Genomic DNA, 24,016 nt, shown 5'->3' on the forward strand with positions numbered 1-24,016 from the left:
GGACATGATCTCTGATGTAGAGCAGATCGCCTCGGTCTTTTTTTTTTTTCCCTCCACCCTAGATAGGACCACCCTGACTTTAACTAACTTCCTTGCATTCTTTGCCATGTATTTGGTCATACTTATCACTAAATATTGTACAGACATTTCAGCCTTTGCTCATGTCTCTACTAAAAGATCCTCCTCCTTGATTTTGTGATGATCAGCCACTCTTAGTACAGAAGAATGATAAGCTGTTATGTGATTCAGAAGTGAAGCCTTTAGCGTATAGCGTTGAACTGCTGAGATAAGCGGATGGTCAACATTGTAGTGAAGCCAGGGATCCTGAATTGAACTGCCTTTTGTATTGTGCGAATAGCTGCTTCACAAGAAGCATCCTGCAGCTGACCATAGGTAATTTCAGAGGGGTCGAACTTTTCTAAAAAGAGAAACATCTTCAGCCTCTTTTTGAGCAAAGCTAATGATTTTAACATTATTAAATCAACTGGAAGCCTGTTCTGTAGCTTAGCTGCTAACATCCCAAAAGAGCGGCTGCTACTCCTCAAAGACTCTAGGTACTTGAAGTAGTCCCTGACTGAATAACCGATTGTAAGGAAATGGCTCCTTGGCATGGTTACCCCTGGACTTTTTGCCTTTTGCTGATGCCAGTTATGATTGAAAGTGTGCTAGGACCCTGCTAACCAAGCCCCAGCACCAGTGTTCTTTCCCTAAACTGTACCTTTGCTTCCACAATTGGCACAGCCCTGGCACTCAGTTAAGTCCCTTGTAAATGGTACCCCTGGTACCAAGGGCCCTGATAACAGGGAAGGTCTCTAAGGGCTGCAGCATGTCATATGCCACCCTGGGGACCCCTCCCTCAGCACATGCACACTGCCTCACAGCTTGTGGGGAGAAAATGACTAAGTCGACATGGCACTCCCCTCAGGGTGCCATGCCAACCTCACACTGCCTGTGGCATAGGTAAGTCACCCACTAGCATGCCTTACAGCCCTAAGGCAGGGTGCACTATACCACAGGTGAGGGCATATGTGCATGAGCACTATGCCCCTACAGTGTCTAAGCAAAACCTTAGACATTGTAAGTGCAGGGTAGCCATAAAGAGTATATGGTCTGGGAGTTTGTCAAATATGAACTCCACAGTTCCATAATGGTTACACTGAAATCTGGGAAGTTTGGTATCAAACTTCTCAGCACAATAAATGCACGCTGATGCCAGTGTGGGAGTTATTGTAAAATGCACCCAGAGGGCATCTTAGAGATGCCCCCAGATTACCAGTCCGACTCCTAGTGCTAGGCTGACACGTTTCTGCCAGCCTGCCATAACCGGACGAGTTGCTGGCCACATAGGGAGAGTGCCTTTGTCGCTCTGTGGCCAGGAACAAAGCCTGTACTGAGTGGAGGTGCTTTAACACCTTGTGGTGAGCCTCAAAGGCTCATGCCTTTTGTTACAGCACCCCAGGGCATCCCAGCTAGTGGAGATGCCCGCCCCTCCGGCCACTGCCCCCACTTTTGGCGGCAAGGCTGGAGGAGATAATGAGAAAAACAAGGAGGAGTCACCCACCAGTCAGGAAAGTCCTTAAGGTGTCCTGAGCTGAGGTGAACCCTGCCTTTAGAAATTCTCCATTTTGAGATTGGAGGATTACACCAATAGGAATAGGGATGTGCCCCCCTCCCCTCAGGGAGGAGGCACAAAGAGGGTGTACCCACCCTAAAGGACAGTAGCCATTGGCTACTGCCCTCCCAGACCTAAACACACCCCTAAATTCAGTATTTAGGGGCTCCCCAGAACCTAGGAAACTAGATTCCTGCAACCTAAGAAGACTGCTGAACTGAAAAACCTGCAGAGAAGACGGAGACACCAACTGCTTTGGCCCCAGCTCTACCGGCCTGTCTCCCCACTTCTAAAGACACTGCTCCAGCGACGCGTTCCGCAGGGACCAGCGACCTCTGAAGCCTCAGAGGACTTGTAGGAAGTTGGCTCTGTATGCACTATTTCAAAGTAAGGAATAGTATGCACAGAGTCCAAGGGTTCTCCTTAGAGGTAAGATAGTGGCAAAAAGAGATAATTCTAATGCTCTATTTTGTGGTAGCGTGGTCGAGCAGTAGGCTTATCAAAGGAGTAGTGTTAAGCATTTGTTGTACATACACAAGCAATAAATGAGGAACACACTCAGAGACAATTCCAGGCCAATAGGTTTTTGTATAGAAAAATATATTTTCTTAGTTTATTTTAGGAACCACAGGTTCAAGATTTACATGTAATACTTCAAATGAAAGGTATTGCAGGTAGGTACTTTAGGAACTTTGAATTAGCAAAATAGCATATACCGTTTTCACATAAATCACATATAGCTATTTTAAAACTAGACAGTGCAATTTTCAACAGTTCCTGGGGGGAGTAAGAGTTTGTTAGTTTTTGCAGGTAAGTAAACCACCTACGGGGTTCAAGTTTGGGTCCAAGGTAGCCCACCATTGGGGGTTCAGAGCAACCCCAAAGTTACCACACCAGCAGCTCAGGGCCGGTCAGGTGCAAAGGTCAAAGTGGTGCCCAAAACGCATAGGCTTCAATGGAGAAGGGGGTGCCCCGGTTCCAGTCTGCCAGCAGGTAAGTACCCGCGTCTTCGGAGGGCAGACCAGGGGGGTTTTGTGGTGTGCTATGCAGAGCCGGGCTCAGAATGGATATTCAGAAAACCAAAGTGTCATGCAGTGAGGCCTTTATATGCTCCTCCAGGGATTCCTGCTGTGTTCAGCCATTCTGCCACCCAATAATAGGCTTCAGCGCTGGCCACCCCCAAACCTTGGTCAAGATAATTGTAACCAGGGGTGGGGGCTGAGGGAGCATGATAAAGACTGTCTTTACACATACATCCCACAAATACCTAAAAGTATGTAGTTCTAGAGGCAAATTATGTGTGCCGAGTAAAGCAATATTCTGTGTGCAGTGGTCAATCAGCGGGTTGATTTTGGCTAATGAAATTGGTGTTTCCATGTCTGTTTTCTTTTCCTCTGTCAAATTATGTGGTCTAATAATGATTAAATAATGCTTTACAATTCATAATTAGTAGGGCTCCCGGTTTTACGGTATTTATTTTTAAACAATTTCAGTCTATATTTATCCAGATTTATTTTTTGACCAACTTATTTGTATTTATCCAGATTTATTTTGTGTTTTGAGGATAAATGGAATTGTGAAATGGTATATTTCTACATCTATTTAACTGATAAAAGTGCACTCATACTTTGATACTTGTTGCATTTTAGCAAATTAAGCAGCCAAATATAACAAGACACTACATCCACAGATAATTATTAGCATTATATTGAAATATATGCTAACATATGCCTCTATTTAAAGAAATAAATTTCAGTTTTTTGACTCCTCATACTTTTATCTCCACAGCTGTGGACTTTGAATTCATGAAGGACAGCATTAAGTAGCTCAGTCTCCTCCTATTCCCCACCATCTCCAGTGTCTTATGGGCCGCTCTGTTTGCTTACACCCCATCTCTGTGTCGGCAGAATATAATTCTTTAAAATATTTCGTAGGTATCACAAACTGCAAGTTAGCAGAGTCATAGCGCAGTCGTTGTAACTTTACCATCTTGTTGAGGATTATCCTTCTGCTTGTACCATGGGCAGTTCCTTACAAAACACTGCACTGATTTGATGGCACTGTCCTGGTTGGCTTCAGTTAAGTCACATGCGTCATGAAGGATGTGTATGCCCAAGTATTTAAATGAGTGAGGCTCCCACTTTAGTTGTTCACCTCCACGTCCCAGAAAGTCTCTCCTGTCAATGCATTTAATTGGAAAAACAATATCTTCCCCCATATTAACTTTCAGGCCCGATAATCTACCAAATATTACCAACATTTCCAGAGTGTGCACCAACCCAACCCCTGTGGGGCATTTCTAAGGAATATAATGATGTCCTATACATGGAGCGAAATGATAAGATATTAGCCTATAATAATCCAAAGCGCCCCCCATCCCTCCATGATGTTTCAGCCATGCTGCTAGGAACTCCATTACTAGAGCAGATAACCGGGGGCAGCCGTCTTGGTTTGTCTACTAAAGGGTATTTGGGTCAGGTATTTTTTCTAGTCTTGTTACCTTAGCCTATTTTACAGGATAGCATGGTGTTGTCTCTTGTGTAGCAATTTGTGCAGTTTCATCTTATCCTAAACACTTCTTCTCAGGAAGGCTTGAGACTGAACTACACTTCACTAATTGGCTGTGTAGGGCTGCTCTCACCCTTGTGTTGCTCTTGTAACATATGCCCCCTATATAAACTTTTTTTTAAATTTGTTTTATTCTTTCGTGATGTTAATTGAAAACAAAAGCAAATCACATTGAGTTTTTTTTTTTTTTTTTTAAATCAACCAAAGTACTAGACGTGTTTACGTTCCAACATGTGCATGACTATTTTTCTTTACACTTTTATATATGAAACCTGCTCACAACTTTTTTTTCTTCCAATCTACATACATGACATTTTTCACAGCATGTGGTCTTTAAAAAGACCTTCGACAAAATCCCCCTTATGAATGCCCATTAGGCATTGAGCGCCGGCCTAATGAGGAGCTAACCAATGATGAAGCATGCCACCCGACTGGGTGAGTAAGTGCTCTTGCTCCTGATTTTTCCATGTTCTTGCGATCTCAAGGGGTCACCCCAGGCCACACTTACTTCCTCATCCCCCGATGCCTGGTGCAAATTTTATGGAGAGTGGAGGACGTGACTGGGTCCCGCAGGAGCACCTAATTTTGCTCTTGGTGGTGGGAGCAATATTTATATCAGTTTCCCAGTCCGCATTGCTGCAGTCACGGAAACCTCTGTGTCCTGGGAGTGGGCACCCTAAGACATAGCTGCTGAGCCGACCCCGGGGCTTAGCTCCCTCGGGCCATTATTAGCTCAAGGATTGGTCATTAACAGCTCCCCCCCCCCCCACCCTTCAATCCCCCCCCCCCCCCCCCGGCGCGGGGAGTGGGGCCCCCTGGGACTTATAATAAATGAATGTGGCCAGGTTGCTTTTTCCGATCCTACAAGAGTCTTGCAGGATCATAGCATTTTTTTGCCTTTTGTTCTCTTTTTTGGTCCCTCAGGCCCCAACCAGTGGGGCCATAGTATCCCTTCAGTTGCTATCTCTCTCTCTCATCCTTTGATGTTGCTGGCAGCCAATCGGAGAGCTTACGGAAGTCTGACTCTTGCAGACCCTTGACCCACCAGACTGCTGTACGTCTAAATTGGCACTCCAGTGAGAGCTTCGGAAACTCTCGCAGGCCCATCTAACAAAATATACAAATAATCTTTAGCCTTAAATTCCCCAAGAACATTGAATTGATTTATGCCAAATCACAAAAAGCGCAATCTGCAGTTCAGTATCTAGCTGCCTTCCAACTTTTGTTTGATGTTTTGCAGCGTGTTTTTTTTTTTGGGAATTTACATACTGTGCGTTATTGCACCATCTAGTGGTTGGGTCTAAAAATATTCACTCTTTCACCAAATTTTGTTCGTCCTCTCTTTCTACTTTTGTTTGGTGGGTGTTGGCGGAAGCACCATTTGGTGGCCCCTTGTGACATTGTTGTACTTCCTCTCGATGTTCTCTCCTGAGGTTGGCATCTTCAGATGTGTGGTTTTTTTTTCTCTCCATCTTGGTGGAGGTGGTTGGGTCGCTTGTGAATCAGAAAATTCTTCAAGCTGCAAAACTACACCTACAGGTAAGAAACTTCGTTTTGCAATGTGAATCTTTTCTGGCTTTCTAAACGTGTTCTCTGAAGACCATGTTGCTGCCATACAAATTTCCTGTATTGGTGTATATGCCAGGAAAGCAATAGTTGCTCCTTTTTTTCATGCTGAGGGTGCCCTTGATTGTATTGCTAATGCTAGTTTTTTTGCGCAATCCATCTTGCGATTGTGTTTTATTACTGGTTTTACCAAATAGCTATTTGCAATAGATACAAACAGCTGTTGAGTTTTGCTGACAGGTTTTGTCTTTTCAATATAATACATGATAGTGTGTCTTGCATACAATGAGTGCAAAGTTCTTTCCGAGTGTGTTTTGGGATTTTGAAAGAAACTTGGTATTTGAATAGTTTGATTAATGTGGAACTGTGAAACTACATTTGCTATGAACTATGGATCTCTTCTCTTAAAAAGTCTGTCCTTATGAATTTGAAAATAATGTTCCTGTATTGTGAGTGCCTGCAACTCGCTTACTCTTGTAGGGAAGTAATTGCTACAAAGTAGTCCTTAAAGTTATGGTACAGTAGCTTTGTGTAAAGGCTCGAAAGGTTATTTCATGAGTTGAGAAAGGACTATATTTAGGTTCGTTGCAGGTTCTGGTACGGTTTTTGGTGGTGCTAGTCTCTTAGCCCTTTCTAAGAATCTTTTTACCACTTGTGATGTGAAAAAACGTCTTCCTATAAGACCTGTGTATACCACGATTGCTAGATTAACTCTTAATGATGCATAAGACTTTCTTGTAAAAGGTGAGTTATATAAAATATTTTAAAACTATTTTTTCCCTTATGTTATTCTTCTTTAAACTATTAACCACCACAATAAAAATGTCTTCCAGTTTGCCATATAAAATTTTCTTGTTATAGGTTTTCTTGCTTCTTTTAATACTGCCATTGTGTTTTCTGGTAACTTCATGTGTCCAAATTGTAAGTCTTGAGGAGCCATGCCGGTTGTTTCAAATATTCTGTTTCTGGGTGTAATATCCTTCCCTTTTCTATTTACAACAGATCATGTTGTATTGGTAGCTTTTAGAATCTCCCTTGAGCTAGTTGCACTATCTGGGAGTACCATATTTGTCTTGGCCACTGTGGTGCAATTAAGGTTGTGCAACTCCTTTTGCATTTGTTGATAAGCTTATGTAGCAGAGGAATTTGGGTGGGATGGCTCGTATGCAAATATCCCTTACCAGTTTATCGAAAGGGCATTCCCCAGAAACTGGCGGTGTATCTGTCTGGAGTTAAAGTACTGGCATTTCATGTTCAGAGGAGTTGCAAACAGATCCTCTGTTGGTGTTCAACATTTCTGAAGAATCCTTAGTATCACTTTGTGGTTGAGCTCCCATTCGTGAAAGCATGAGGCCTGCCTGCTCAGCCTTTCTTCTACGATATTGTCCTTCCCTGGAAGTTGCATCGATTTGAATCTCCAAGTTTTCCTGTATTGCCCATTTCCATATTTGCTGAGATAGTTTTGAGAGAGGTGGAGCTTGAGTAGCCCTCTGTTTGTTGCTGTAAAATGTTGTTGTATTGTTTGTTTGAATCAAAATTGGCTTCCTCCTAAGATGTCTTTGGAATGCTTTTAAGGCTAGAAAAAATATCTTTAGCTCTAAAATGTTGATCTGTTGTACAGCCTCCTATTCCCTCCAGAATTCTCGTATTTTCTGCGTGACAACCACTAGATCCTCCCAACTCCCAGTTGCTTGTGACCATCGATTTTTGAAGCCACTCCTGGATTGGTCTCATAGGAAGCTTTGCATGTGTGATTAAGGGAACACATGATGCCATCTTTCCCAGTAGTTTCCCACCAGTCCTTGGTGTTAGAGCTTGCTCTTTTAGGTGAAGGAGAGCCTCTTCCAGATTAGGTTGTGTTCTCTTTTCATTGGTAGAAGCCTTCCCTTAAATTGAGTGTAACCTTGGTCCTAAGAAAATATTTTCTTTTTCTGGAGAGGAGTTTTCTATGTTTAATGAGAAACCTAGTGTGTACAGTCTTCATCACCATTTGAATATCCTGTTTGCATCTTTGGTTGGTAAGAGCAAACTCATACCAATCGTCAAGGTACGGGTATACATGTATGCCCTTCCTTCTGAGATGTGCTGCCACAGCTGGAAGGCGTTTTTGTGAAAACTCTTGGTGCTGATTTTATTCCGAATGCTAGTACCTTGAATTGGTAGTGCTTTCCATTTATCATAAACCTGAGGTATTTCTTGTGTTTTGCATTCATTGGACTGTACAAGTAGGCATCTTTCAAATCTGTAGTTGCCATTTAGTCTCCTTTTTGCAGCTTTGGAATGACTTCCTGTAGTATTGTTTTTTTTGCGACTTCATGAATTTCTTTATGAATTTGAGATCTAGTACTGGGCGCAATGAACCATTGAGTAGTTGCTTCGGGACTTGTTCTATTGCTTGTTTGTCTAGTAGGTCTCTCACCTCCTTGAGTAGTCTATCTGTTTACTCCTTGGAAAGGAACTTTTTCATTGATCCCCTTGAGGGTGGGAATTTACTTAGCTCGATGCAATACCCAAATTGAATTGTATTTTAAACCCATTTGTATGAAGTTATCTTCTCCCACTCCTGGAGGAAGTTTCTCAGTCGTCCAGCGACTGGTGTGCTGTGGCCGAAACTAGACTATTTGACTTTCCCTCTTATTGGTGCTATTTGTGAGGGTGCTGTAGCTGCTGTGCAGTCTCTTATTTGAGGGTGTTGATCGACCTCTGGCTCTTCCTTGAAAGTAATTTTGTGCCTGTTGTTGGTACTGCCAGCTTTTTTGGGTTGTCTGTTTGTGTGCCACTCTGGAAATCTTGAAGAGAATGTCGGATTGGAAGCTACCTCTGGAGGCTGGTTTTCTTGTCTGGTATGAGCCCCTTCTTACTTCTCCACAAAACTGCGGTGCACCCATGGATTCTGCTGTTTCATTGTCCTTTTTAGGGTTGAGCGCGCAAAGCGCCCTGTCCCTATTGTGATCCCTCTGAGGGCTTTTAACAACACCCAATTCACGCCTTTCAGTTTGGTTGGTTTGTGGCTTGCCTCTTTAACTTCGCCTGATTTCATTAGTGAAAGGAATGCATATGTCATGCCTTTTCTGGTGTTTAGCTCTCCTCAAGCGCACAAGTAAACTACTGAAAATTTACAAGGCTCCATGTTTTCTGTATTGTTTGTGGACTTCTTTTTCTCTTTATTACCTATGCAGCATGATCTCGCTGGTCAGTATTTGAACGCTTTTGTTGGTTACATGAATAATTGCACTTTTGCCAATACAATTCACTGCGAGCGAACTTCTATTTGCTTTTGTGTCTGCTTTGCTCTCATGGTGGCCATCGGCTGAGGCTTTTATCCACCGAGTTTCTAAACAATTGTTGCCCATTAAATGGAATTTTTATTATGTTTGCCTGTATTTCAGGTTTAAATCCTGAAATTTCTAACCAAGTGTGGCGACTTAGAGATATTGCCATCATCATTTGCCACCTAGATTTGTCTGCAGAGTCCAGGGCCAATTTCAAGCACGTATTTGCAGCTCATCTTTGTTCAAAAGTCCCCATATCATTTAAAGACCAAGTCCTGGGAAGATGTCAGTCCCCGGGACCATAAAAGCCTTTGGAGGTGGGGGCGCCACGCGTCCCTCTTCCACCACGTTTTGGTCTGCCCATGGCGGTCCACAGGGCCAAGCTTGACCATGAGAAGAGAGGCCAAGTGCAACCCCAAACCCCGCCTTTATTATAAATTGCTTCCAGGACCTGGCCCACAGTTTAAACATGCGCTGGATGCCGCAGTTTTTTGTGTGTGTGAGTTTGTGTGTTTGGTGTTTTTTTTTTTTTTTTTTTTGGCGGGCTTGGCAGATCCTCCACGATTTTCACTGTGAAATGTAAAAAAAATTGGGGCTCAGCAGGGTCCCTGGGGTACCCCACTGCCAGGCCTAGAGGGCCAGGGTACTACTTCCCTGTTTATTTTTTGTTTACTTTCGTTTTGCGACTCAGCTGACTCAGAGTAAAAAAAAATGGCTACCAGCACTTCCTGGTTGATGTGTGGGCAGTCAATCTAATCTTGGCTTCAGGTCTGTCAGATCCGCGGAGGATCAGTGTCCCGAGATATGTTTTTCTTCCTTTTAATATCTCCAAAACTACTGAACGAATTTACACCAAATTACAAAGAGCATGCTTTTGGGCCAAGATCCAGCTTTCTGCGAAGTTTGGGGTAATTTCGTCCAGCTGTTTGGGCTGTGGTCGTGTCTAAAATCCCTGTGGGAAATTGCATGTGGAAAGTATTTTGAGGTACCCTCCCCTCTTCTCGTACCCCGCTTTACGAAGCACCCCGAAACTTTAAAGACCGCAGCTGAAGTGAGTGCAAACTGGTTTTGAAAATTTCATGAGGATTCGTCAAACAGAGTCATAGTTATTGTCAAAATAAAAAAAAGCTTTTCCCATGGAAACTACATCCTAATTATAACTAATTACTGGCCTCTCTGTGTCTGTATGTGTGTGTCTTGGCTGGCTTTCGAGATCAATCTCGCAATGTACCTAACCTCAATTTCTACACCCAGATTGGATGGCCATTTCAGGGGAAGTGGGAGTGAGAAGTTTAAATGATATATAAAGGCTTTGCTGTTTTGTCTCCAAGTTTACAGTGTAAAACAAGCATTGGCAAAGTCAGTAGGTGTGGGCTTTGGCTTTGCCACTGGTTTTAACAATGGCCCTACACCTCCCACATGCTATACATCCTGGCTAAAGTAAACAAACATTTTATTTATTTACCAGTTTTGATGATTTTTGTTGTTTTTGTTTGTGGTTGGGAAGGAGTAACATGGTGGGTGCAAATGGAGAGGGCAGTATGGGGGGTGGAATGAAAGAAAGTAGTCCTTCAAAAGCAAGCAGTGGCAGGCCACAATTAATGAATCAGTGATCCAGAGGAGGGACAAACACAAGAAGAAGAAATAAAGTCCACACAAGATAACCAATATAAAACATTGGCAAAGTAAGTCTTAGCAATCCGAGACATATTTACATTGTCAGTGTATTTTGCGATGCAGAATAGCAGCATGGCTGAAATTCATGGAAAAATCCTAAGCATATGGCAGCCACTTCATTTCTTTGCCTGAAGTAACACACAAGCACTCACACACCGAAGCCCCAGAGTTGCTGTCTCAAAGTGGAAGAGACAAGGCAGGTGAAGCTTGGCTCGGGCCAGATTTATCTTCTGTTTAGCAGGCACGAAAATGCAGTAAAAGATGGAAAGGGAGATGCAGAAAGAGAAATCAAAACAATCTTTGTCTGCGATAACCTCGAAAATCGGTAATTGTGCAGTTTTCATATTTACGTTCTGTTGGGAGAGGATGTGGTGTAACAGCTAGAGTGGCCGACTTTGAAGCTGGCGCCAGGGCTGTGGTGGTGATCCGACAGCCACATTGTGATTGTGGCCGTTATGCCACGGCCGGACCGCCAGCACCGGCACTTCTCCTCCACTGGAAGGGCTTTGCAGTACTAATCCACCAGGGCAGCATTGCAAGCAGCGCTGCCCTGGGGATTAAGAGTCCCTTCTCTGCCAGCTTTTACTTGGCGGTAGCACCGCAATGTGAAATCTGGCAGAGACTGGGTGCAGAGGGGCCCCTGCAATGCCCATGCACTTGGCATGGGCAGTGCAGGTGCCCCCAACGCCAGCCCCATCGCACAGTTCACTGTCTGCATTGCAGACAGTGAACTGTGTGACGGGAGCAGCTGCACCCTCTGCACTGCAGCATTGCCACCTGCTCTGCCATGAGCCGGTGTCAATGTTGTAGGCTGTTCCCCACTGACCAAGCGGGGAACTCGTAATGGGACCTGTAGGAAAGCGGCCGCAGTGGTGGCAACCTGACTGCGGGAGCTTGGCGGGGTTTGGCCTTTTCTTTCTGCCAAACTCATAATGATCCCCTTAATGTCTCCGTGCCTAAAAATTACAGTGTCTGTCTTTAATGCAACTGGTGCTCATTTAAAGCGCTCTGATAACTTCTGCTTGAGTTGGCGCTATATAAAATTGCAAAAAAAAATCCACTAGCACGCCATTTCGCTGATTTGCAGTTAACAATGTGTTCATAGTTCGAAATGAAGCTTGGTTGGGAGGAGAACATGAGCATTCGTATTGTGTGCTCAAACGCACAGAAAAAAATAGCTCCTGAAACAGGTGGAGTGGATGGACACAAGTACTTGGTCATGCTCTGGGGGAGGGCTAAGATAAAAAAGAAGACATGACACATGCATGCCTCGGATAAAAGGATATGAGAGCTACAATGGAGCCAGTAAATGGTAAGCCAATGGGTGGGCTGAAACCCACAGATTGAGCACAACACATCTCTCGAGATTGAGTATGCTCTGTTTAGCCGAGACCTAAAAAGGAAGCCAATGAGAGGGGCAGTAAACCCAACCAATTATAAACAATGGGCAGGTTCTAAGCCCACTGTAAGTTGACTGTCCGTCTTTAAACCAGCAGAGAGCTTACAGTATGGTAGGCAAGACCTAACAAGAAATAAAACCCTCAACATTTGTCCTTTTACCGCTAAGGAGAAGTGACCTTTCCGCCCCACCATACTGTTCTTGTTCACTATGCTCTCTACTTGATTGAATTTCCTTCCTTCTGCCTCCCTCCCTGTAGGAAGTTGGCTCTGTATGTGCTATTTCAAAGTAAGGAATAGCATGCACAGAGTCCAAGGGTTCCCCTTAGAGGTAAAATAGTGGTAAAAATAGATAATACTAATGCTCTATTTTGTGGTAGTGTGGTCGAGCAGTAGGCTTATCCAAGGAGTAGTGTTAAGCATTTGTTGTACATACACATAGACAATAAATGAGGTACACACACTCAGAGACAAATCCAGCCAATAGGTTTTTGTATAGAAAAATATCTTTCCTTTAGTTTATTTTAGGAACCACAGGTTCAAATTCTACATGTAATATCTCATTCGAAAGGTATTGCAGGTAAGTACTTTAGGAACTTCAAATCATCAAAATTGCATGTATACTTTTCAAGTTATTCACAAATAGCTGTTTTAAAAGTGGACACTTAGTGCAATTTTCACAGTTCCTAGGGGAGGTAAGTATTTGTTAGGTTAACCAGGTAAGTAAGACACTTACAGGGCTTAGTTCTTGGTCCAAGGTAGCCCACCGTTGGGGGTTCAGAGCAACCCCAAAGTCACCACACCAGCAGCTCAGGGCCGGTCAGGTGCAGAGTTCAAAGTGGTGCCCAAAACGCATAGGCTAGAATGGAGAGAAGGGGGTGCCCCGGTTCCGGTCTGCTTGCAGGTAAGTACCCGCGTCTTCGGAGGGCAGACCAGGGGGGTTTTGTAGGGCACCGGGGGGGACACAAGCCCACACAGAAATTTCACCCTCAGCAGCGCGGGGGCGGCCGGGTGCAGTGTAGAAACAAGCGTCGGGTTTGTAATGGAAGTCAATGGAAGTCAATGGGAGATCTAGGGATCTCTTCAGCGCTGCAGGCAGGCAAGGGGGGGGGTTCCTCGGGGAAACCTCCACTTGGTCAAGGGAGAGGGACTCCTGGGGGTCACTCCTCCAGTGAAAGTCCGGTCCTTCAGGTCCTGGGGGCTGCGGGTGCAGGGTCTCTCCCAGGTGTCGGGACTTAGGATTCAAAGAGTCGCGGTCAGGGGAAGCCTCGGGATTCCCTCTGCAGGCGGCGCTGTGGGGGCTCAGGGGGGACAGGTTTTTGTACTCACAGTCTTAGAGTAGTCCTGGGGTCCCTCCTGAGGTGTTGGATCGCCACCAGCCGAGTCGGGGTCGCCGGGTGCAGTGTTGCAAGTCTCACGCTTCTTGCGGGGAGCTTGCAGGGTTCTTTAAAGCTGCTGGAAACAAAGTTGCAGCTTTTCTTGGAGCAGGTCCGCTGTCCTCGGGAGTTTCTTGTCTTTTCGAAGCAGGGGCAGTCCTCAGAGGATGTCGAGGTCGCTGGTCCCTTTGGAAGGCGTCGCTGGAGCAGGATCTTTGGAAGGCAGGAGACAGGCCGGTGAGTTTCTGGAGCCAAGGCAGTTGTCGTCTTCTGGTCTTCCTCTGCAGGGGTTTTCAGCTAGGCAGTCCTTCTTCTTGTAGTTGCAGGAATCTAATTTTCTAGGGTTCAGGGTAGCCCTTAAATACTAAATTTAAGGGCGTGTTTAGGTCTGGGGGGTTAGTAGCCAATGGCTACTAGCCCTGAGGGTGGGTACACCCTCTTTGTGCCTCCTCCCAAGGGGAGGGGGTCACAATCCTAACCCTATTGGGGGAACCCTCCATCTGCAAGATGGAGGATTTCTAAAAGTTAGTCACCTCAGCTCAGGACACCTTAGGGGCTGTCCTGACTGGCCAGTGACTCCTCCTTGTTGCTTTCTTTGTTCCCTCCAGCCTTGCCGCCAAAAGTGGGGGCCGTGGCCGGAGGGGGCGGGCAACTCCACTAAGCTGGAGTGCCCTGCTGGGCTGTGACAAAGGGGTGAGCCTTTGAGGCTCACCGCCAGGTGTCACAGCTCCTGCCTGGGGGAGGTGTTAGCATCTCCACCCAGTGCAGGCTTTGTTACTGGCCTCAGAGTGACAAAGGCACTCTCCCCATGGGGCCAGCAACATGTCTCTGGTGTGGCAGGCTGCTGGAACTAGTCAGCCTACACAGACAGTCGGTTAAGTTTCAGGGGGCACCTCTAAGGTGCCCTCTGTGGTGTATTTTACAATAAAATGTACACTGGCATCAGTGTGCATTTATTGTGCTGAGAAGTTTGATACCAAACTTCCCAGTTTTCAGTGTAGCCATTATGGTGCTGTGGAGTTCGTGTTTGACAGACTCCCAGACCATATACTCTTATGGCTACCCTGCACTTACAATGTCTAAGGTTTTGTTTAGACACTGTAGGGGTACCATGCTCATGCACTGGTACCCTCACCTATGGTATAGTGCACCCTGCCTTAGGGCTGTAAGGCCTGCTAGAGGGGTGTCTTACCTATACTGCATAGGCAGTGAGAGGCTGGCATGGCACCCTGAGGGGAGTGCCATGTCGACTTACTCGTTTTGTCCTCACTAGCACACACAAGCTGGCAAGCAGTGTGTCTGTGCTGAGTGAGAGGTCTCCAGGGTGGCATAAGACATGCTGCAGCCCTTAGAGACCTTCCTTGGCATCAGGGCCCTTGGTACTAGAAGTACCAGTTACAAGGGACTTATCTGGATGCCAGGGTCTGCCAATTGTGGATACAAAAGTACAGGTTAGGGAAAGAACACTGGTGCTGGGGCCTGGTTAGCAGGCCTCAGCACACTTTCAATTGTAAACATAGCATCAGCAAAGGCAAAAAGTCAGGGGGCAACCATGCCAAGGAGGCATTTCCTTACACTCCCTTACTACACAAACGTAGGATCACGGAGTCCATCTGTGTCACATCCATCTGATATCTGTTTATTGCGTCATCTAGTAAGGGTGTCTGCCATTCCGGGGTCATTCTGTCAGTAGATATCAGTACTGTTCCTTCATTCACTGGTCCTTTTAGGTAGATCTACGAGATATGTTACTGTTGTCTTAGTGGATTTGCATCAACAGTCATTATATTTCAGGTAAGTACGTTTCAAGTGTCCTAACCTTAATATGTATGTAAATAATTTGAAGTACCCTGGCCGTAACAATATATATGTGTATATATACCGACACATAACATTGTTGAGATTAAGGCACTTCAAATTGTTTAAATTAATTTTTAACTAAATATAAGTTGGAATTAAGTGAACATAATTCATTTTTATGTAATTCAGTTCAATTTATTAAGTAATTTGATTAGTTATTAAATTACAAAGAATTAATAAAAAATAAATTACAGTATTGTTTTATGGTTTTTAATGTTTAAACAGGAATAGCAATGTTTTCTAGGGTTCAGTGTTAGACTAGGGGTTGAAAGGATTTTTCAAGGCTCAAGGATTGGTAGAATATCGGCATAGTAGGGAGTTTTTAGGGACAAAGGCTGAGTAATGAATTAGGCTATTAAGGAGTTTTTTATGATTTGAGGATGGATAGTGTTAATTTTCAATAAATAATTTCAATTTATATTTGACTAAATTTTAAAATGATTTGTAATTTTTATTAATGTGATACTGGGCTATAGTTAGATACAAAATTAGACAACATACTAATACATTTGTGTATCTATAAATTTGTGTGTGTATATATACACATTTATTTATTAAAGTACTGCAATGTAAAGATACTTCACATGTAATCACTACAGTATGATGACAACTGGCATTTGAGTTGGGAGTTACTTATTTCATCATGTTATGGGTGGACTCTGCCATTGCCAGAACTACTACTTTGACCTTCTGAATTTGTTTCTGGGTTGGAGTTGAGATGCTCACTGTGCCACAGGATCGAGGCCATACCTCACTGATGAGGCCTAATAAGGCTAACACCAGCTTAGGGTTGCTTGTGGTCTCTCTTGGATGAGGCCCTCATCTTGGCAGTCTGGGTTGGGCTGTTCCTAGGAGTAACAGGGTCAGCACTGATTTGCCTAAATCTAGAGTTGCACAAAAAGATGGGTTGGAATGCTACCCAGAGTGACAGAGTAGTTTTGTATATTTGTAAGCAGTCCTCCCATCATCTTGTGTGTGCTTTTTGAGAGTTGTTGTGCCGCACCAGTGCGCCTCTCTAAAATTTCAGTTTTTTATCCCTCTGTTTGGGTTTCATTGTTGTGGTGCGCCTCTGACGAAAGTGCACATTACCTGATGCTAGGTTGAGTAAAAACATATGTTGTTTGATTCACTAGGACTTTGTTTGGCTGAAAAGAGCATGGTGTATCTCAGTCCCATTTTTCAAAGTGAATTCTATCACTTATTGCTCTCATCTGTATCTAAATAATGGACTCTGGTTACCTCCTGTCCTTCAGCCTGTCTTAGAGATCACATATTTGCCAAGACTGTTCATGTAGTCAACTTCTCCTTTGTACCACAGCTTACTTGGAGATCCTACTACTTTATACATCATTCTAACCCTATGTTGTATGGTTAACGCTTGTCATAATGGCTTACTGTATTTCTATAAAGTTTTGAAATTGAATCCTTATGGGAATGAAGACATGCTGGTGAAAGGCAGCAGGTAAGCATGTATGTGTTTTACTTCTGACTTAGGAATATAGAAAAAGTAACCTTAGTGCTTAGTTAAATATGCGCCAAATGTCTGTTCCTAGTCTATAAAACATTTTGCCATGCCTTTCTTGTCATTTAAATGTTAACAAAGGTTTAAGAAAACAGAAATTAGCACTGAGTAAAACAAAAAGTACCTGTCCTTTATCTTGGATGTCGAATTCCATTGTTATACTCTGCTTTTACAAGCAGTGCAAATTACTACTTTAAGGACATTTAACAGCTAGATGCGGTTGTTTTAATTTTAGATATCAAGTCGTTGTTTTCCCTCTGTTTTTTTAGGGATATGGGACTGGAGTTGTTTAGAGCGCATATAATTAGTGACCAGAAGGTGCAGAATAAGACAATTGATGGAATTCTGTTGTTAATTGAGAGGGAAAGGAATGGAGAGGCAATTGACAGGAGCTTGCTCCGAAGCCTTCTTAGTATGCTTTCCGATTTACAAGTAAGTAGAGCATAAACATAATGAAGTCTGGGTAAACTGTATGAAAAACTGTGGTGGTTTGACTTTAGCTTTTCTTTTTTAATGTCTAGATTTATCAAGATTCATTTGAACATAAATTCTTGGAAGAGACAAATCGATTGTATGCTGCAGAGGGTCAGAGGTTAATGCAAGAACGAGAGGTATTTTTGAAAATGTAAACGTTTTTCTCTATTTTCTGTGCTTATGCTACAATGTTGTAATGTTACTCATGTTGAACTAATCTCATTGATTTACTTGTATTGTTAAAAACAAAAGGATAGTTGCGCAACTTTTTTTTTTTTTTTTTTTTTTTTTGTTTTTTACTAATTTCCAGTAGTTGACACCTAAACTACACTGAAGCTACTTGTGAAGTAATCATGCTAGCTTTTTATACTAAGTGTCCTTTATTTGAATCTGTAAACACACCTTCGCTATTAGAAATCAGTCTTGAATCATAAACTTTGAATATAGTGTGGTTGAGAAGAAGTCTGGACTACACTTCAAAATGTGATCAAAAGAAATAGGGCACTGTCCCAGAGTAATCAACCCCTTTGCTTGCACTGTACATGGAAGTTGTACAAACTTTTTTTTTTTTTTCCTTTTGCTTTCCTTAGCCTTCCAGATTAGTTGTGAGGGAACTAAAGTCCTGCACAATGTTCCGCAAAGATTTTATCTTTTTCTAATCACAGTTGCTGTGCATGTTTAATTCTCAGGTGGTTCCTCTTTCTTTTCCAACCCAAGTATCTATCCTCTCACGTATTGCAACTCATTGCTCTTCAACTAATATGCCAACAGCTTCCAGATGTTTGAATTTTGTGACCTCATTGTATTGAATTATATTTTATGATTCTCCACTTGGCGCTGAGGCTCTCTGGCCTACTCTTCATTCTGTTGGTAGAGTTGTCCACATTCTAGTGAAGGTTATGTAGGGATCTTGTCTAACTTGTTTCAAGTGCTTCTGTCACATGTCCAATCCAGACTCCTCTCCTCTGGATCTCTTCATTTGAATCGAGGGTGGGGTTTGAGACTTAACCTAGTCCCAGCTATGTATACCCATTAACCACACTGTGAGGCCCCTCTCTTGAATACGCTGAGGTCATTCAATTTCTGTGTACACCTGAGGTAACATGGAGAGTGAAAGTACACAGCAAATGGATCTCTAACCGGCCTTTGATAATTTGGCTGATATTATATGTGATGGAAAGGCCCATAGGTGAGCAGAGGCCTGACTATTTATTAGCTTAAAAATTCATCCACCTTTCACCACTCCCTACATTTGTAGCATGTGAGTGGTAGACCATAGAATTATTGTATAAGTATTTCTTAGAGTTGCTGATACAATTCTGCATCCTCTCTGAATCATGATGTATATTGTGACAAATTGTTAACACAGTGGCAGCCACACATTTTTGTTTTCCTGTTGTAGAAATTTAGTAATTGGTCGATGTAGGACGCTGGCTGACCAAAACAAGGTACAACGTGTAAAGAGTCCAAGCAAACCCCAGAGGAATTAGAGGCACAAATGACACCCCAAATCCTCTTTTGTGGTAGTGTGGGTGATCAGTTTGGACTATGAGCATGTATTGCACATACAAAGGCAGTATGTAAGACACATACTCAATAAAGAAATCTGACACCAATCTATAAAAATAACACATTTTTACATACATTTTTATCCGAAGATCATTGTAATCGGGTGAGTACTTTTTGAGTTAAGTATTTTTACAGTTTTCAACAATTGACACTGCAATTTTTGGAGCTATATTGTTATTGTATGGGGGTAAACATAGTTTGCATACAGGTATTTAGCAGCGACTAACAGGACTGTTGTTCTGGACTTGAGGTGAGTACGGGGCAAGGTCCAAGGCAGCACCAACAGGTCACTTCAGAAGACACTAAGGCGTCCGGTTGCAGAGGTGTGTTACAGGGTCGGGTGTCCCGTTCACTTCATTGGAACTCAGTCCGGATGAAAAGAGGCTGCAGAAAGAGGATGCAGCAACGTCGGAAAGTCCACTGTTGGCAACCCCAATGTGGGCTTTGCTCTGTAGTGTCTGGGTACCACACTGGCACTGTTGGCCCGCTTCAACTTGGGCTACAGTGCACAGGTTCACTGGTGCGGTCTGGTGTCTGTTTTTGGCGGTCCGGAGTCCTTGTGAGTCTTCTTTGGTGCCTGCAGGGTGCAGGGAAGCAGCTCCGCTACTACACGGGAGATCCTGGTTACTTCTTGATGTGCTGGCAGTCCTCTCAGGCTTTTGGAGGCAGAGGCAGTTGCAGGACAAGTCATCTTTGGCGCAGTTGTCAAGTACAGCAGACAGGCAGGCGGGATTGGGACCAAGACAGTTGTTTCTTCTCAGTTCTTGCTTTTCGTGGCTCTTTGGGCCCTTCTTCTGTAGTCCAGCGAATCTGAGATCCTGGTATCTGCGGGGGTCCCCTAAATACTCAATTTAGGAACATTAAGGGGAGTGAAGGGTAGTAGCCAATGGGCTACTTACCCCTGGGGTCACTATGCCCCCTAGGTGACCACTTCCTTGGGGAAATAGGCATCACTCCTTTCCCATAATTCCTAATTGCACCAAGCACAAGATGATGGAATTCCTTAAGGCTGTGTTCATTTCTAGCTGGTCACCCTCGAAGTGTGTCCAGCCTGCAGATGCAACACGTCTCCTTCATAGCTAATTTTCCCGCATGTCTAGGTGCCAAATGGGCCCTGGGGCAGAGGGGCCGGGATCTCCCTTCTGAGGGAAGCCAGATCTGCATACCAAGGGTGGTGCCCTTCTTTGAAGCTCCCCTGCCTTGTAATGAAGATTTGCGGGTCATCATGTTGGAAGGAGTGTGTAACACCGCTGCCAGAGTAGGCTTTGTTCCCAACCGCCTGAGGACAAATCCTCGTATCCTTTGGTCAAGGGGGAGACAGGGGCTGAAACTCATCTGTTGGTGTCAGACTGGTGGAAACTAGTTACTCGGCCCACTAACAGTTGATAGGTTTTAAGTTGGCACCTCTAAGGTACTCAATGGATACATGTATTAATAAATCCATCACTGTAATCAGTGAGGGTACATTAATATGAGGTGTTTGACACCAAACGTCCCTGATTTCAGTAGAGGCTTGTGGCTGGGGAATCCATATTGACCAGTGTCCAGCACGTGTATTTAGAATGGCTTCCCTGTTCACTTACTATGTCTAAGAATCGACAAAGACATAGTAGGGACAAATTTGCTCATGCACTTGTAATATAACGCACCATGCCTTAGTGCTATAAGGCCTGCTGTAAGGGTGACTTTACAAGTATTACAGGCAGTGTTCAGCGGCATGACGCACACTTGTGTTCACTTTTTAGAGCATCTAGGCTCGCAGCCTGCAGTGTGTATGAGTTTGGTCCTGGGTCCCTTAGAGTGGCATAAACTGTGCTGCGGGGATGCTCTTTAGTACTCCTGTCCTAGGTTCCAGAGGTACCATTTACTAGGGACTTACAGAGGTGCTAAAGGGCCTGCCTGCTTGGGCATCAGGTGACAAGGTGTCTTGTTTTGGCGAAGGAACACTGTCAATGGGAACCTGGTTAGTAGGAATCCAGTGCAGTTCAGTCAAAGTTGCATCTAAAACCATGCAAAAATTGGGGGGCTTAAGCAACCAGAATCCATTTTCCTACAGTCAAATTCCATAGAGCTCCCTAAAAGTAGTTAAGTAGGCCATTGCCTGTAATACTGAGAGCTCGTCCCATAAAGGGTGTCTGACATCATTGAACTTTAGATAAGAACATTCTACAAGCCCTCCAGTATCTCTTCTGCACTGATCCTAGTCTAGGAAAGATCCCATGCAATCAATGGAAATACGTACAGTTAAGTCGTGGCCTAACAGCTTGCAGGGCCATTTATTAAGGTCCTTTCAACAGCATGCACCTAAAACTAGCAAACAGTTTATGATTTTGTTTTGTCGGCCACAATTACACCAAGGTTGTTAAAACATCAATCGTCTGGTCTGAAGTCCAAACACCTCTTCAAAGTAATCTGATTTTCTACTTTAAGAAAAAATGTTTTCTGAATGATGATGGGACCTTCGCAACTGCATTAGGTGAAGTTGGGTTTTCTGACTCTAAAGAACTGAACTGCATGCTAGAACTCTGTGCAGTTTGTTGCTTTTTGTTTTCAGCGATGTGGTTGTTATGAAAAAGTCAAGTTGCTATATGTTACATTAATCAGCATAGAGAAGTGAAATCAGGGCCTGTGTTTGACCATGTTCTCTGCATGCTCCTTTTTTTTTTTTTTTTTTTTACTGCATCGATCCATTTCAGTATGAACAGTGGAAAAAGTAGATTTGTACACTTTAATAGTTTCAACAGTCCAGACCTTTTTCCAAGTGCTTCTGCCGTCTGTACTACTGTAATAAGTAGATGGTTTAACTCAGCTGAACAGCTCTCCATTAAACCCTTTCATTAATGATCTCAATTTGCATTTTATGAACACTTAAAATAAAATCAGGAAACAAACCACAGCGATGGCTAAGGCATTTACTTGGATCCGACTGTTGTATTTCTCAGCTGTCTTGGACTTACTAAAAAGGCCTTAAGCTTTTATCCTCATTCCCGATGTTTTAAAGTAAAAATAACTCAACTTTTCAGGTCATTGTTGATGCCAGAGTCTTTTAGTAGATACTTGTAACTTCAGTTTTTCCCCTTGCTGTCAGTGTAGTTCTCCATGCCCTTCTTACTGCATAAGTAGGGGAATTATTTTTTTACTTGTTGCATCTGGCCCTTTTTGCTGGGGTCATCCCTAATCTTTTTGCCACCTTCCTCCCAACTTTTCTGATTTTTTTTTTTTGGCTTTAGGACTCTAGGCATTTTACCACTGCTAAACAGTGCTAAAGTGCATATGCTCTTAATGTAAATTGTACTGTTGATTGGTTCATCCATGATTGGCATATTTGATTTACTGGTAAGTCCCTAGTAACGTGCACTAGAGGTGCCCAGGGCCTGTAAATCAAAAGCCATTAGTGGGCCTGCAGCACTGATTGTGCCACCCACATAAAAAGCCATGTAAGTATGGCTCAGATCTGCCACTGCAGTGTCTGTGCATGCAGTTTTAAACTGCCAATTTGGCTTGGCAAGTGTACCCACTTGCTAAGCCTAAACCTTCCCTTTTACTACATGTAAGGCGCCCCTAAGGTAGGCCTTACCTAGCCCCAGGTACAGGGTGCAGTGTATGTTAAAGGTGGGACGTGGACTGATGTGGGGTTTACATGTCCTAACAGTGAAATACTGCCAAATTGGGTTTTCACTGTGCAAGGCCTATCCCTCTTATAGGTTAACATGGGGGCTGCTTTTAAATATCCTTAAAGCGCAGATCCCCTTTGAGAGCAGATAAAAATGTGGAGCTTAGGGTCTCTGAACTCAACTTTATTTAAAAATATATCTTTTAGTGAAGTTGGTTTTTAAATTGTCTGTTTGAAAATGCCACTTTTATTAAGTAGGCATTTTCTTGCCTAAACCATTCTGTTACTCTGCCTGTTTGTGGATTGTCTGTCTGGGTTAGTTTGAAAGTTGGGCTGTTTTGCACCTCTCTAGACAGTGACACAAAGGGGATGGGGGGTGTAGCCTGCATATCTTGATGAGCCATCTGAGCTAGAGGTGAGGAAGGAGTGGTCTTCACACCTGAAATGAGTGTGCCTGCCCTCACACAATGCAGTCTCCAACCCCCTGGTGTGTGTCTGGGGCCTGGCCTGGCTTGGACAAGGAAGGATCTCACAAACACTTGAGACTTTGCTTTGAAGTTTGCCTACTTTAAAGGCAGAAAGGGGTATAAGAAGAAGACCCAAAACCTCAGACCTTTAGATTCTTTATGGAATCCAGAGGAACATCTGCCCAGGAGAAGAGCTGAAGAGCTGGAGGAGGAGTACAGTTGCTGCTTCTGCCTGAAAAGAGTGTATGTTGGATTTTTATGGTTTTGGTCTTGCTTTACACAGATAAAAATTGCCTTTTTTTCTAAAACTGGTGTGGTGTTCTTCTGTAGTGTTTTCACTTATTACTGTGTGGTACGTGCAAATGCTTGACACATTGCTTCTGAGATAAGCCTAACTGCTTGTGCCAAGCTACCATGAGGGTGAGCAGGGGTTATCTGAGAGGGTATCTCCCTTATCCTGACTAGAGTGAGGGTCCCTACTTGGACAGGGTGCAAACCGACTGCCAACAAGAGACCCTGTTTCTAACATGACTCCACATGGTTAATATTTGTGGCTCGTAAAAATATGTTGTGTGCAATCTTTGCTTTCGGAAAAAAATTCCTTGTAGTAAACCGGACAGGCCAGTCTGAACTTCCAGGCTGGGTTCCCTCCAGACTTGAACACAGGCAACCCCAGGATGCTTTCTGCCTCGTCAGTGACGTGCTGCTAAAGTCCGATGGCACAAGGAGCATGATACCCACACCTGGGCATACGACTGACCGCGTTGTGCTTTTGACTTAAAACATCAAATTACTTATTGGCATAAAGCTGGTTTCTGGCTCATGTAGCACATGTGGTCATAAATATGAACTGGAAAGCAATTCGTATTTAGCAGCAGTTTACATTAATTCAGGCTTTTCAAACATCAGTTTTTTGATCTCAGTTTTTCTGTTTTTAGCTAAGAACAAGCTGTAATTATGTTCTTAGGAAAAATTTAGTTTTTCAGTTAAACAGTAGTCCATACAGAGATTCTTTTTTTCTACATCCTTATATCTGAAACAA

At 43.6% G+C, this 24,016-nt stretch overlaps 1 protein-coding gene across 3 annotated transcripts in view; it reads left to right on the forward strand.

Moving 5' to 3' along the window:
* Positions 1-24,016, forward strand: part of CUL4B (cullin 4B) — a 581,072-nt gene that overhangs the window by 96,289 nt on the left and 460,767 nt on the right. For all 3 annotated transcript variants that reach the window (XM_069212058.1, XM_069212066.1, XM_069212075.1), the window contains 2 exons: positions 17,121-17,283; positions 17,373-17,462. In XM_069212058.1, coding sequence (XP_069068159.1) covers positions 17,121-17,283; positions 17,373-17,462 — 253 coding nt within the window. The remainder of the gene's footprint in view (positions 1-17,120; positions 17,284-17,372; positions 17,463-24,016) is intronic.

The sequence above is a fragment of the Pleurodeles waltl genome, chromosome 2_1 (genome assembly GCF_031143425.1).
Source record: "Pleurodeles waltl isolate 20211129_DDA chromosome 2_1, aPleWal1.hap1.20221129, whole genome shotgun sequence".
Lineage (NCBI taxonomy): Eukaryota > Metazoa > Chordata > Amphibia > Caudata > Salamandridae > Pleurodeles > Pleurodeles waltl.